Genomic DNA, 15,951 nt, shown 5'->3' on the forward strand with positions numbered 1-15,951 from the left:
CAAAATTTGAGAGAGAATTTTTATAAAATGTTTTATAGATGGCACTTAGATCCTAAAAAATTATCATGTATGTACTTGAATTTGCAAGCTAAATGTTGGAGATGTGAATGTAATGATGCAACCTATTATCATATATGGTGGACCTGTAAGAAAATCAAGGCATTTTGGATAAAAATTTGGTGGGTGATGCAGAATATTCTGAAAAGAAGGTTGAAATTTACTCAATTGTTCCTATTAGGTATAACGACGGATTGTACAGTATCAGAGACTAAATTGATTTTGAACTTAATATCAGCAGCTAGGCTGTTGGTAGCGCAATATTAGAAGAAGGACTCATTGCCTACTATTGAAGAGTGGATACTGAAAGTAACGAATTTAGCAGAAATGGTGAAAATCTCGGCGTACCTGAAGGACTATACACAAGAAAGATATGTATTGGAATGGAGAAGATGGATTGATTATATTCAAAATAAGTATCAGACAAGAAAATATCAAATAGCTTACGAATGAACGTTAAGTATTAGAAGTATTATGTTATCTATAGTGGAGTTAAGGTTTCAGGGGGGGAGTTAGTAGTCTGAAGATAAATAGGTTAATCTAGTTTATGATTGTTAAATGAAATACCTTGTATTTTGCTCTGGGAAGTCTGGGGGGGAGGGTGGAATGAGGAGAGGGAAAGGGTGGGGGGAATATGGGGGGGAAGAAAATTCTTTTTTTCTGTAAAACTTTTCAATAATAAAAAAATAATCTTCTTTATCTCAGAGACTTTTGGTGGGAATGTAATATGTATTTGAACCTGTATGACCTATAGCAGGGGTGTCAAATTCAAATTTCTTTGAGGGCCACATCAGGATTGGGTTTGATCTTGGAGGGCCGGTGGAGGTGTGGGGTGGGCGTGGCCATGACACGGAACCGCACCTCCACATACATGGTTTGATAAACTTATAAAAATAGGGAGACGTACATTTCTGTGATTTCAGATTTTTAATACTTATTTGATCTACTTGATCACTTTATGAGAGAGAGACCAGATCAAGAAACAGACTCCATGGGAAGACTAGAATTATAAATTATTGACATAGGCTATAGTAGCAGAATCCTGCAAGTCTGAAAAGTATTTCTTTTTTACTTTTCTTCCCTTTTATAACCTTCTGAATCAAGGATGGCCTCCTGCAGCACTCCGGAGCCCCGTTTTGTGCCTGGAAGGCCTCCTGGGCCACTCCGGAGGCCCCATTCTGGGCCTGGATGGCCTCCTGGATGACTTTGGAAGCCCCGTTTTGGGCCTGGACAGCCTCCTGGATGACTCCGGAGGCCCCATTTTTGGGCCTGGAAGGCCTTCTGGACCACTCCAGAGGCCAAAAGCAGTTGCGGTGTATGTGTGTGTGTGCTCCGCCCAATTTTTGCTAGCAGAGACACTGCAGGCCGGTCCTTTGCTTTTTCCAGACAGGCCCCATGGGCCAGATCTAATCACCCGGCAGGACAGATCCGGCCCGTGGGCCTTGAGTTTGACACCCCTGGCCTATAGGCTAATCAATCAATCAATATAATAATAATAAACATTCACTGCTCTCACTGGAAATATGGAATAAAATAATTCAATTTTATTGTTGCAAAACGCTGTCTTTTTCTTAGAAATACATGGAAACTCTGTTGACTCTTTATTGCTGTGATGGCGAACTTATGGCACATGTGCTCAAAGTGGCATGCAGAGCCATATCACCTGGCACACGCGGTATCGCCCGTTCCTCTTCCAGGTTTCTGGCATGCATGCACATGTGCCTATCAGCTGGCTTTTGTGCATGGGGCAGTGCCGGAAACTGGATGAGCTGGTTTTCCATTTTCCGGCATGAGCATGTGTGCCAGCCAGCTGATCGGCACGTGTGTGGAAGTAACTGGAAGAGTTTCTAGCACATGCTGGAAACCAGAAGTACCTTACCTGGCACGCACATGCTGTCTGGGCAGCTCCTCATTCTGGTCACAGCTCTGACAAGCGTGCGCACAAAGTGCTCCCTTTTTGGTACTTGGTGGCCCACGCGCGCTCTTTGGCACTCAGTACCGAAAAGGTTCGCCATCATTGCTATATGCTATATTGTATAGCCATGACATAAAAGGCTCCAGAACTTAAACTCTCCAATACAGCTTCAGAGGGAAATAACCTACATCAGGGGTGTCAAAGTCGATTCATTTTTTTTTTGCAATTTTTTATTTTTATTTTTTAAAACAAACAAATAAATATACATCTTTTCGGAACAGAACATTGATCTGGTCATAAATTTGTTCAACTTTTTGTTCATCTTTAACAGAATTTTATATATTCTATTTCTTCCATAACACTTATCACATATCTCAACTATTACCATCTTATAGAAAGCTAACTCATATTAACTTGATCAAAGCAATTACCCTTCTATTAATATACCTTAAATCTTGATTCAGTTAATACCTCATAATACATTTCACAATTCTTACCCTAAATACTCACTATTAACAATATCGTTCATATATATAAACATATATGTTTATATTTCTAAATCTTATTTCCATTTCTAGAACGTCCTTACATTTTATTATTACTTCATATAATATTCATTAAATCTTTATTTATTACTTCATCAAATTTAAATCTTATCTCTAATCTTGAAAATATACCAACTTAACATTTAAACAGAATAACACAATTCACTATTTCCCTAAATTCTGTCTATTTAACAATACCATTTATATAAAAGCCAATTTAAATGAATCTTATTTAGTAAATCATAATCTATATCATTTCAATTTTCTTTTCTTTTTACTTAAATAAATGTATTATTGAAAATATTCAAATTATTAAAAGTGTTATAGGTATTTAAACAATATCCCAATTATTATAGCCATCAATTTTCTCAAATAATACCATCCAACATCTCAATAAAAATTAATTTGTTATGTCCATTGATATATTTTCTTTTTACATAATCTAATTTTCATATATTTTAGCTTCAATCCATATTTCAATTCTAGGTATCTATAACATATTCTTCTCTCATTTCTATCTTCCTTTTTCTCTCCCCTATTTTGCCCTATCTGTCCCATTGTTTCCCCTCTCTTTTCTCTTTCTCTTATTTTACCATTGTTGATCTCAATATAATCATTAAATCAAAGTCCTGGACTCTTCTATTTTGCTCTATATTCCCTAGTATTTTCCAACCATTTTCTTTTGTCATTCCACTGTTAATCACAGCATAATCATCTTTATTTTTTCATTGTTAATCCCAATGTAATCTCTAAAAACCTCCTTTTTATTATTACTATACACATGTTCAGTAACTTCTTCATATTTAATCATATTGTCTTTGTCTTCTTTATTTTCAGTCTCTATAGCATGCTTCTCCATCTTCATTTCTTGTCTGCTTGCGTATGCTCCATTTCAGCTTTTATGTCCTCAAATTTTAGTCCTCCATGTAACATTATACTTATTTCTCTTATTTCAATTTTCCATGGCAAGTACATCAATTTAATCATTTCTCTAATTTCCTGCGCCCTTTTATTCTTTTTGATTTAATATTATTCCAATTATAAAAGTTCCATTGTATTTCCCCCTTTTTCCCCCTAAAGTCAAGCCGCTTGCAGACAAAGAAATTCTCCCCCAAAAGTTCTCACGGCTTTTATCTGTAAAGTTCACAATTTTCCAAAACAAAGACCAAGTTGCAATTATTCCTTTTTACTCCTGAAGGTGTCTCTCTGCAATCCACAATTACCAATTGTCTAACAAGTATCCATTTTGTTTCAATCTGCATCAACAATCATTATTTAGCTTCTCTTTTTCTTTTTAGCTTTTAAAAATATCAAATCAGTTTATAGTCCAGTCCGAATTTAAACAGCTCTTCTCACTTCTTTTTACCTTTTTTCTTTTATTTATATGACACTTCTGTTTTAAAGCTTATTGTCCATTCTTTGTTTTTCTTGAAATTCGAAAAAGAAAGGGGGAAAAAAGGATCTATTTGTTTCTGATACTTTAACCAATCTTGGGGCAATTCCTCTAGTTATTTAAAATTTCCAAATAATTTTGTTCAAAAGTCAATTTTCCATCGGGTTTTTATCCCATTAAGATTGCGCTTCAGAATCTTCTTTTCTCCCCCCCCCTGCTCATTAGCTGCTGTTTCATCGCTAGGGGTTTTAAAGTTAAAAAGATGTTTTCCTTATTGTTGTTTCAAACCTGGGTTGGCTGTCATTCACCCGGCTTCCAAAAACTACGTTCCATTCATCACTCCTGCTCAATGCTTAATCTGGTTGCCTCAGCTTCGTGGCAGCCGCAATGGCTGCCATCCCCCGCTGCCGAATCATAGTTTCCTCTGACCTTCGAGGAACTTGCCTGTTCCTCTTGGTCTTCTGAGGTGCCTCTCCTTCTTCCCCGTCCCTACAGAACAGTTCTGGTCCGAAGACTCATCGGCAGCGGTTCATCAGTCTGGGTTTTTGCGGAGCTCATCAAAGCCCGCTAATTTCCCGACTGTCTCGCCGCAACGCTTCTGGTTGAATCCAAAGTCGATTCATTGAGGGCCGCATCAGGGTTGTGTTTGACCTCGGAGGGCCGGGAATAGTGGTGGGACATGGCTGGGGGTAGGTGTGGCCATGTTGGGTGTTTGACAGAAGCTCAAGATATATTTTTTTCTCTTTGCATTCAAAACAGTTATTCCAGACAAAGGGAGATTTATTTTCTAGTACAAATAGTCTCAATTCCATAATGTAGAGATTAAAGACATGGGGAGTCCCCAGCTGCTATGAGGCTTGACTCTTTTGTATAGGAGCAAAGCATAAATGAACTGACAACTTCTCCAATTGTCTCTAAAAACTGTCCGTCCAACAGTCTATCAATCTTTGTTACTACCTCTGACATAGCCCGAGGACCTAATATTAGTAATAATTTACAAAATTGATATGACACTGGGTTGCTCACAACAATAAATTCTCAATGACACTGGGTTGCTTACAACAATAAAAAAAATTACAATTAAATCAATCATAGGTAAAGGATTAAGATAAAAGATGACAAACTCTGTGATACAAGGGGGCTCAGTCTCTCTTATCAAAGACCTGGGTGAAGAGCCAGAAGTTTTTGGTTCTTCTGAATAACAGCCATCCAGAGATTGGAGGATACCTAGTTCTAGTTGGCAGATGCTGATGAAAATAAGGAGAAGAAGGAAGGTTGAAGTATAATTTTTAAAAGGGGAGTTAACAAGTGTGAGAGTTTTTTGAATTCTGTAATAGCTAGCATATTTTAGCTTATGTTTGTTAAATGCTATATTCTGTTTTTGCTCTGGGAAGTCGAGGGGGGGTTGGGTGGGGATAAAATGATGCATGATAATTGATTGTGTAATGTTTGGTTGTTTGAATATAAAAAATAAAAAACTTTTTGTTTTAAAAAAAGAAAATAAGGAGAAGAAGGTGCTGCTTCCTGCAGCACTCTGCCAGCCAAAACGGGCCGCGGAAATTGATGTATCTTCTAATGAGCTTCTATTTAGAAAATGATTTGAAAGATGATATAGATACCTTGCTGCATTGGGGCCTGGTCAGTTCTGACATAAGTGTATTTATGTCATTATGCTGCTGCCAAATGATTTAGATACTATTTTGGGGGAGAAAAAAACAAATGTTAAATGAATCAAATGTGAAAAATTTGATCAGTTTCCGGAGGCAGAGTCTCAAGGTTTAGATACAATACTTATCTCAAAAGTTCAAAGCTTAGAATCTAGTTTTCCTTATCTGGATTTAGAAGCTATGCAGAGTTAAGCCACGTTAATATTTAGGTGGAAATGGGGGGGGGGAGAAATAACCCAATCTTGGAGGGTACCTAGTTCTGATTGGCAAATGCTGCTAAAGAGAAGGTGAAGAAGGTGCTGCCTTCTGCCAGGCAACTCTACCAGGCAAAACGGGCTGTGAGGGATCCCTGGGCAGTCGTTTTCAGCCTCCACGGCCTCCTGCAGCACTTTGCCAACCAAAAATGGGCTGCGGGGTGCTCACAAGGCCCCCCCACGGCCCATTTTTGCTGCAGGAGGAGGCTGAAAATGGGCCACGTGGAGGCTTAGCAGCCCATTTTCGGCTGGTAGAGTGCTCTAGGAGGCTGGCAGAGTGCTGCAGGAGCCCATTTTTGGCTGACAGAGTGATGCAGGAGGCCGAAAACAGGCTTCAGGGGGACACACATGCCCCCCTGCAGTCTGTTTTGGCTGGCAGAGGCACTGCAGGCCGGACCTTTGATATTTCAAGGCTTGCCCTTTGGGCCAGATCTAAGCAGCCTGTGGGCCTTGAGTTTGGCACCCCTAACCTACATGATCTACCTATAGGTAGTCCTACACTTTCAACCAGAATTGAGCCCAAAATTTGTTAAGTGAATTTTGCCTAATTTTAACAACATTTCTTGCCACAGTTGTTAAGTGAATCACCGAAATTGTTAAGTTGGAAATACAATTGTTAAGTGAATCTTTTTTTTTTTTTTTTTTTAATTTGATTTATATGCCGCCCTTCTCCGGAGACTCAGGGCGGCTTACAGTGCGTTAAGCAATAGCCTTCATACTTTTGTATATTTATACAAAGTCAGCTTATTGCCCCCACAAACTGGGTCCTCATTTAACCTACCTTAGAAAGGATGGAAGGCTGAGTCAACCTTGAGCCTTGGAGAGATTCGAACCAGCAGTAAATTGCAGGCAGCTGTGTTAATAACAGGGTGCTTTAAACCACTGTAGTACCAAGGCTCTCTCTGGCTTCCCCATTGACTTTGCTTGTCAGAAGTCTGCAAAAGGTAATCATGTGACTCCAGGATATTGCAACTGTCATAAATATGAGTCAATCTCCAAGCATCTGAATTTTGATCACGTGACCATAGGGATGCTGCAACAGTCATTAGGATTTTCAATACTGTTGTAACTTTGAACTCTCACTAAATGAACTGTTGCAAATCGAGGACTATATCTCGACTAATCGCTCAGATCCGGGGGGATTTGGACTCTGACTGGGTAGATCAGGGCAGGGCAGGGCAGGGTGACGAGGAATAGTCTTGAGAATGTTACCTGGGAGGAGTTTGATGCTGTGACTCCGGATGATGTGGACAGGATTTTGGGGAGACTTAGTGCGGCCACATGTTTACTGGACCCGTGTCCCTCCTGGTTGGTACTGGCCTCCCGGGAGGTTACACGAGGCTGGCTCCAGGGTGTTATCAACGCTTCGTTGAGTGAGGGTCACTTCCCCGCCGCCTTGAAAGAAGCGGTGGTGAGGCCTCTCCTCAAGAAGCCGTCCCTGGATCCGGCAATATTGGCCAACTATCGTCCTGTCTCCAACCTTCGCTTCCTGGCGAAGGTTGTTGAGAGTGTGGTCGCGCGACAGTTTCCACAATTCTTGGAGGAAACATCCTATCTAGATCCATTCCAGTCGGGTTTCAGGCCTGGACACAGCACGGAAATGGCATTGGTCGCGTTGGTTGATGATCTCTGGAGGGCTCGGGACAGGGGTTGTTCCTCTGTTCTGGTCCTGTTAGACCTCTCAGCGGCTTTTGATACCATCGACCATGGTATCATGCTGCACCGGTTGGAAGAGTTGGGGATGGGGGGCACCGTATTACGGTGGTTCTCCTCCTTTCTCTCCGACCGGTCGCAGTTCGTGTTGGCAGGGGGGCAGAGGTCGACCTCAAGGCCTCTTATATGTGGAGTGCCTCAGGGGTCGGTCCTCTCGCCCCTCCTGTTCAACATTTATGTGAAGCCGCTGGGCGAGATCATCCGTGGCTTTGGGGTGAGATACCACCAGTACGCTGATGACACCCAGCTGTACATCTCCACCCCAGGCCACCCCAACGATGCCCTTGAAGTGATGTCCCAGTGCCTGGAGGCTGTGCGGATCTGGATGGGGAGGAACAGGCTCAGGCTCAACCCTTCCAAGACTGAGTGGCTGTGGCTCCCGGCATCCCGATATAGTCAGTTGACTCCATCACTGACTATTGGGGGCGAGTCGTTGGCCCCCACAGAGAGGGCTCGCAATCTGGGAGTCCTCCCGGATAGGCAGCTGTCCTTGGAGGAACATCTGACGGCTGTAACCAGGGGGACCTTTTGTCAGGTTCGCCTGATCCGCCAGTTGCGGCCCTTTCTTGATCGGGATTCCCTGTGCACAGTCACTCATGCCCTTGTCACCTCTCGCCTTGACTACTGCAACGCTCTCTACATGGGGATCCCCTTGAGGAGCACCCGGAGGCTCCAACTGGTCCAGAATGCAGCAGCGCGGGTAGTGACGGGAGCAGCCTGGCGCTCCCATGTAACACCGCTCCTGCGCGAGCTGCACTGGCTCCCAGTGGTCTTCCGGGTGCGCTTCAAGGTGTTGGTTATCACCTTTAAAGCGCTCCATGGCATAGGGCCTAGCTATCTTCGAGACCGCCTGCTGCCACCGACGATCTCCCATCGACCCATGCGCTCCCACAGAGAGGGCCTCCTCGGGGTGCCATCAGCCAAACAGTGCAGGCTGGTGACCCCCAGGGGGAGGGCCTTCTCTGTGGGGGCACCTACCCTCTGGAATCAATTGCCTCCAGAGATAAGGAGAATCCAAGACCTCGGTGCCTTCCGCCGTGCCCTTAAAACCTTCCTTTTCCAGCAAGCCGGGCTGGCCTAATTTTTTAAGTGTTTTTAAGTGTTTTGTTTATTGTTTTTAATTAATGGGGCCAAATTTATATATGTATATTTTAACTGTATTTTAATATTTGTACTTGATGTTTTTACTTGGCTGTTCACCGCCCTGAGTCCTCAGGGAGAAGGGCGGTATACAAATTCAAAAATAAAATAAATAAAATAAAATAAATATCTGTATCTGTTAGATTATATTAAGATATTTATCAGAATTCTCTCTAAAAACAATTTCATGATATAAAAAATTAAATTAAGAAATTTGTGAATATAATGAAATCCATAAAGGATCCCTTTTATAGTATCTGAATTTTGTGAAATATGTTAGTAAAGTAGTGATTACTATTAGTATATGTAGTTCTCATTTTGTGAATGTTAGTACGGTGATAAAAAAGGAGCTTCCTGACCAATCCTTGCATTTCTGACCACATAGCTACAGAAAATTGAAATAAGATCATAAACGCAGTCACAATTTCATTTGGTAACCATTTCGCTTAGAGACTGAGTTGCAGATCCCAACTGTGGTTGTTAAACAAGGATTATTTCTAAATTACTATTCACTCTGAAAAATAGTATACTTCTTCCGTTTGATATGATTGCTCTTTTCCATACAGCATTCAACTTTAGCAGAAACGTAAGAGTGAATTTTGCATTAATGAACTTTTGCCTAAGTAGCCTGATCATCTAAATTAATAAATTATATTTAGTGAGGTGAGAGAGGTTATAGATTTTTATACCAATGTATGTATTAGATCTTTGACAGTAAATAAATATTTAAAATTCAAGCCTTTAAATGTTTGAAGTAATTTTATTATCCACATTGTAGGAATGTTGTACTATCAACTACCGTATATACTCGAGTATAAGCCGCCCCAAATATAAGCAGAGGCACCTAATTTTACCACAAAAAACTGGGAAAACTTATTGACTTGAGTATAAGCTAGGGTGGGAAATGCAGCAGCTACTGGTAAATTTCAAAAATAAAAATAGATCCAATAAAATTACATTAATTGAGGCAACAGTAGGTTAAATGTTTTTAAATATTTATTTCAAAGAAAAACAGTAAACTAGCTCTGTAAGAGGAAAAGAGGGTCAACAAAACAATATGGTATCAAAGCGTCTTCTGGAGCCATATCTAGTGCCGGGGTTTGTGTTCCTTCCTTCCTCTTCTTTCTTTCTCTCTCCCTCTCTCCCTCCCTTCCTCTTCCTTCTTTCTTTCTCTCTTTCTTGTCTCTCCCTTCCTCTTTTTTTCTCTCTCTCCATTCTTCTTTCCTTCTTTCTTTCTCTTTCTTTGTCTCTCCCTTCCTTCCTTTGTTTTTTTCTTTATCTTTTTTTCTTTCATTCTTTTCTCTCTCTCCCTTCCTTTTCTTTCTCTTTTTCTTTGTCTCCCCCTTCCTTCCTTCCTTTCTGTTTTCTTCTTTGTCTCTTTTTCTTTCATTCTTCCTTTTCTCTCCCTTTCCTTCTTTCTTTCTCTTTCTTTCTTTGGTCTCTTTCTTTTTCTTTCTTCTCTCCCTTCCTCTTTCTTTTTTTCTTTCTCTCATTTTCTCTGTCTCTCTCTCTCTCTCTTTCTTTCTCTCTCTCTCTCCCTCCCTCCTCCCTCCTTCAAAATCTAGGAGAGTTGAGACTGGGAGGTCCAATATAAAATGCCTGGCGGCGGCGGCGGCAACAGCAACGGCACCCAAAACAAGAGCTTCAGGCTGTGGCAGGCGGAGGCAGGGATCAAAATGGGAGCTCCAGGTGGCACTCACCGAAACTTTTCCTGCATGGCTTTTGCTGCTGCTGGTAGTAGCAGCGGCGGCGGCAACAGGGAGTCCCGGAACTCCCCAGGACTTTTCCTGCGTGGCTTTTGCCGCTGCAGGCATCGGCGGCGGCAGGTTCCAGAACTCCCCAGGACTTTTCCTGCGTGGCTTTTGCCGCTGCAGGCATTGGTGGCAGGTCCCAGAATTCCCCAGGACTTTTCCTGTGTGGCTTTGGCTGTGGCAGGCATTGGCAGCGGCATCGGTGGCAGGAGGTCCCGGAACTCCCCGAAACTTTTCCTGCACAGCTTTTGCTGCTGCAGGCAGCAGCGGCGGTAGCAGGGAGTCCCGGAACTCCCCAGGACTTTTCCTGCGTGGCTTTTGCCACTGCAGGCATTGACGGCAGCGGGTCCTGGAACTCCCCGGGACTTTTCCTGCACGGCTTTTGCGGTGTCTTGCCTTCCTTCACATGCGGTGCACATGTGGAGCAGCCCTGGGAAATCCGCTCGCCCTGTCGCAGCACCGCCGCTGCCGCCGCCCCTCTCAGCCCCATTGCAACAGCTCCATCTCCCCCAAGGGCCGCCCATCCACCCATTGGCCGGGCCGGAAGCAGCACGTCTTCCATCACAGGCCGCATGTGTATCCTGACCTCAGAAGGCAAAGGCATGAGAACCACCAGGAAGGCCACGTGGAAGGCAGGCAAGCAAGCCAGGCCGCAGGGAAGGGAATAGGCTGGTAGCTCCCTTCCCTACAGCCAGGCGGCCCTGACATGCACATGGCTGTTGTAGGAAAGACAGGACTAGGCAGGAGGTGCAAAATATACTTTCCTGCTGAATCTCTGAATCCTCTTTCTCTGTACACTGCCCCATGCGCATGTACAGTAAGGAAAGCATACTTGCTATCTGTCCACACATTCAAACTTTCATCCTTGGCTCTCTCTAAGGCTCTTATTAGTGCCCACAATTCCGCTACCTGTGCACTGTGTCCTTTCCCCAACGGACCACTTTCCACCACTCCTTCATCGTCCACAATTGCATATCTGGACACTCTATTTCCTTCTACCATATAGCTGGATCCATCAGTGTACCAATTAAGCTCGGCATCCGGTAAAGGTATATCCATCAAATCTGGCCGGCTCGAATATACTTTGCCAAGTACCTATAAACAATCATGTATGGGTTCTAATTCTGTTGGTAACAATGTAGCGGGATTCAATCTATTTGAAACAACCAAACTTACCTGCAGGTTTTCAATCATGATAGCCTGATACTTTGCTAAACGTTGTCCACTAATCCACAGGTGCTCTTTTGCACCCAAAACAGACTGCACTGCATGAGGAGTATGTACATTGATAGGACATGAGAAAGTAAGTTTATTGCAATCTTGGATTAACTCAGCAATCGCAGCTAGTACCTTGAGGAAGTGGGGCCAGCCCTTTGCAACTCCATCCAGTTGCTTGGAGAGATAAGCCACTGGCTGCTGCCAACTCCCAAGGGGCTGAGTCAACACCCCTAAAGCAATGTTCTTGTTAGTATCCACATATAAATTGAAAGGCTTTTGTAAATTTGGCAAAGCTAAAGCTGGAGCTTGTGTTAAGGCTTCCTTGATGTCACGGAATGCTTTCTTCTGCTCTCCTCCCCATTCGAGTGGTTCGATATTTGCCCCCCTTGTTGCAGCATACAACGGGGCTGCCATCAAAGCAAAATTAGGAATCTAAATACGACAAAAGCTTGCCAATCCCAAAAAGCTTCATAACTGTCTCTTCGTTCGAGGCTCAGCCAGAGCCAAGATTGCTTGCTTCTGCTCAGGTCCCAATGCTCGATATCCCTGTTCAACATCATATCCTAAATACCTAACACGCCTTCGCACAAGATGAGCTTTCTTCCGGGAAACTCTATACCCACATTCCAACAACAGATCTAACAGTACCTTAGTATTGTCCCAACAGGCATCCTCTGTTTTCCCTGTTACTAAAACATCATCTACATATTGTAACACGGTGTCCCCCTGTTGGCGACGCATGTAATATTGCAAATCTTTTGCCAAAGCAGTCCCAAACAGGGTAGGGGAGTTCTTAAACCCTTGGGGGAGCCTAGTCCAAGTATATTGTGATTTTCTTCCAGTGCTGGGGTGCTCCCATTCAAATGCAAACAATGGTTGGTCTCATCGGATGTATGAGTATTGTGAAAAAGGCATCTTTTAGGTCTATAACAGAAAACCAAGCAGCTCGAGGTGGGATTAAACTAAGGAGAGTATAGGGGTTCGACACGGCAGGGTGTAGGGTCACTGTTAGGGCGTTAACGGGGCGCAAATCCTGCACCGGACGATAAGACCTGTCCGCCTTTTTTATTGGAATAATTGGGGTATTCCAGGGGGATTGAATAGATACTAAGACTCCTGCTTCTAAGTATTTCTGAATGCTTTCATATACAGCAGATAGCTTCCCTTGAAACAGATCACTGCCCTATGCGTACAGGAATGGCACCTGGCTTCATTTCCAGCACTACCGGGGGATGGTAGGCCGCGAATCCCGGAGGATTATCCTCAGCCCATAGCCCTGGCATAGCAAACTGACTCCATATATTTCCCTGGTTTTCTTCATTAATCTGTCTTCCTACCATCAATCTCCAAATTTCTTCCGGGGTATGCCTCACCGTCACTCTCTGTCGGCCCTCATCAAAAGAAATAGTTGCTCCTAGTTTACTAAGTAGATCCCTACCTAACAATGGAATTGGGCATTCTGGAATATACAGAAACTCATGCTGGATTTTAGCTCCTTTAAAATCACAAAAGACAGGCTTCAAAACCTGGTGCCCCAAGATCTGTCCTGATACCCCCTGGACCTGAACTGTATACAGTCCAGGTGCTGTTATAGGCTTATTTACAACTGATCTCCCTGCTCCAGTATCCACTAAAAAGGTTGTCTGTTGACCCCTGACATCCACTGTAACCAATGGCTCAGATGGGGCCTCCTCCAAGCCTGGTCCCCCTCAGTCCGTCCAATCTGTTTCAGCCAGCCCCAGAGTCTACCTCTCTGAGCCTATTGGGATTCCCAAAACCTCTATTAAATCCTCTGCCACCTCGCCTTCCGCGAAATCCACCTCTCCCTATAAACTGACCAGTTCCCTGACCTCCTCTGTTTCCTCCTTCAGGCTGCAATCTTCCTTCTCCTCTCCAGGTCCCTCTACCTCTCGCCATACGCCTTGGACATTCCCTCTGCCAGTGTCCCTCACCTTTACAATAAGCACACTGGTTTGGTCCCAAGGACATCCCTCCTTGCAAAGCCACAGCTAACAACTCAGCCTTCTTATGCATCTTAGCCTCCTTTTCTCTATTCACATACACCTTCCTTGCTATTGCCAACAGCTCACTTGTGTTCTTTCCTAAAGCTCCTTCTTGTTTCTGCAATTTTCTTCTAATATCCTCACAGCTTTGAGCTATAAACCTTTCATTCAACATTCTCACATTTTCCGGGAGCCTCGGGTCTACCTGTGTGTACAACTCATACGCCTCGATCAATCTTTGCAAGAAGCCCTCGGGACTTTCATCTGCCCCTTGTGTTATTAATGAAGGTTTAGACATATTCACTGGGGGTTTTCCTGCCCTTCTAAGAGCCTTCACCACCGCATTCCGATATTCTGTTAGGCGAGTCAAGTCATCGGGCTCCCGGGGATTCCATCCCGGGTCCGCCTCTGGTACTCGCAGTGGTAATTCTCTAGCAAAATCAGCATCCCCCTGGAACGCCTCTCTGACACCCTTCCTCATAGCTGTTTTCCACTTCTCTTTCTCCTCAGGGGTTAGTAAAATATTCAGCAATTGTTGTATATCATTCCACACGGGGTTATGAGTTTGCATAATGGTCTGGAAAAGGTCCGCCATCTCCGTGGGTTTAGCAGAAAGGGGCCCATAATGTTGTTTCCAATTCAAAAGATCAGTAGTGGAAAACGGAACATACTGAAACATGGGCCTTATTTCTGCTACGCCTTGTTGGTTAATTACTTGCTGGTCTACCTGTCGCAACGGAGCACAAAGCTCACTGCTAGCAGCCTTCGCTTTAGCCTTGGCCGCACGAGTCTGCATTCCTACCACTCCCCCTACTGCTCCAAGAGCCCCCTCATCTTCTTCCACATCACTTTGTCCACTTTCATCAGTAGACGGGCTAGTTTGGACTTGAGGACCCATCCTGTCATCGTCCTTCCCCGCTTGATCATCAGGCGCTCCTCCCCCAATAGCACCTCCTCCAGCAGGCGGCTGATATGGCGGTAACAGCGGAGCACTGGGAGGATGTCTAACAATCTCTTCATCCCCAACTAAAACCCTCCGTGTCTTATACTGCTTCCTTGCATAATTCTCCCCCTTCTTTCTATCTTCCTTCAGTGTTCCTTCTACTATATCTATTTCTTGGTCTTGCAACACACAAGCGCACCATCTCAGCTTGACATTGTAGCAAATCATCAGCCTTTTCTGTTAGTGCATTCACCCACTGATCTATGTATGGAAACTGATCTGGATATTTTTCCTGGGCTACTGCTATAACCCCCCACAGCTCATCAGCAACTTCCTCCTTGAAAGATTCCTCTGGCGGCCACCCAGTTCCCATATGTGGCCACACGTTTTTACATAAGTACTTCAATCGTTCTTTCATCACCTTAGGATATGAGGGGTCTCCAAAATAGCTGTCAAACCCTTTCAACATGCATGCCAACGGAGTGTTGGGCACGCTCTGGGTCCCCCCCATTCTAACACACTGTCACCGACTCGCAGCCCCAGAACTCACGGTCACTAACGAGAACTGCGGTGACTTAACCTTCCCACACAATTACCTCACACGGACTTCTTTAGAACAGCCGTCCCGAGTCCGGGGGAGAGATCAGGTCCCTCCCTTCTGTCTTCAAATGAGACAGGTAACAAACTCTTACATATACTCACCTGAGGAGTCTTCACTTCATGCGTCCTGGCCAGGAATAATTCAAACTTTCTTTCCTACACCGCAGGGTTCTTGGGCTCGCTCAGAGCACCTTCGACCTCACAGGGAAGTCGCTACCGCCTCCTGGAAGTTGGAAACTTCCGTGGAGCCTGGAGGATGTTCAGGAGCGGCTGCCCCGAGGGCCCAAGGGGTTGAACGGCCCTCAGCAAAATATTGCCTTAGCCTCAAAGTCCTGCCGCGGTCGCCATGTAACTGTTGTAGGAAAGACAGGACTAGGCCAAGCTCTTCAATGCAGGAAAGGTTTTATTATGTGCAGGTTCAAACAGCAATAACACAGCAAATTGTTTGAACCCCAAAGGGTTTACAAAAGCATACTCTTATTCTCTATATTACGTGTACATCATCTGGGTGGCGCATTTAGACATATATGGTATTAAGAGGAACTGAAAGATGCTTTTTCCAGACGTTTGGTAATAGATAAGGCAGAAAAGGGAGTCACATGAATATACAGGGAGTTGCATACACTATCATATGTTATACATGACATTTAGGGTGGAATGCAGAAGCGAACAACAGGATGCATCTGTCTGGGTCAGTCTGCTCTTTTACAGATAAAAATACCTTGTGTCATCTCAGCAACTCCTTCCTGGCA

At 43.9% G+C, this 15,951-nt stretch overlaps 2 protein-coding genes across 2 annotated transcripts in view; both read right to left on the reverse strand.

Annotated features, from left to right (window-relative positions):
• STT3B (STT3 oligosaccharyltransferase complex catalytic subunit B) overlaps nt 1-15,951 on the reverse strand; it is a 90,857-nt gene that overhangs the window by 51,278 nt on the left and 23,628 nt on the right. The window lies entirely within an intron of this gene.
• LOC148114280 (uncharacterized) lies at nt 10,156-15,587 on the reverse strand. Its single transcript, XM_087894253.1, has one exon. The coding sequence runs from the start codon at nt 14,825-14,827 to the stop codon at nt 13,382-13,384; it is 1,446 nt and encodes a 481-aa protein (XP_087750379.1). The 5' UTR covers nt 14,828-15,587; the 3' UTR covers nt 10,156-13,381.

Source organism: Pantherophis guttatus, chromosome 4 (assembly GCF_059756535.1).
Source record: "Pantherophis guttatus breed Tessera chromosome 4, ASM5975653v1, whole genome shotgun sequence".
In the NCBI taxonomy this organism is placed as follows: Eukaryota; Metazoa; Chordata; class Lepidosauria; order Squamata; family Colubridae; genus Pantherophis; species Pantherophis guttatus.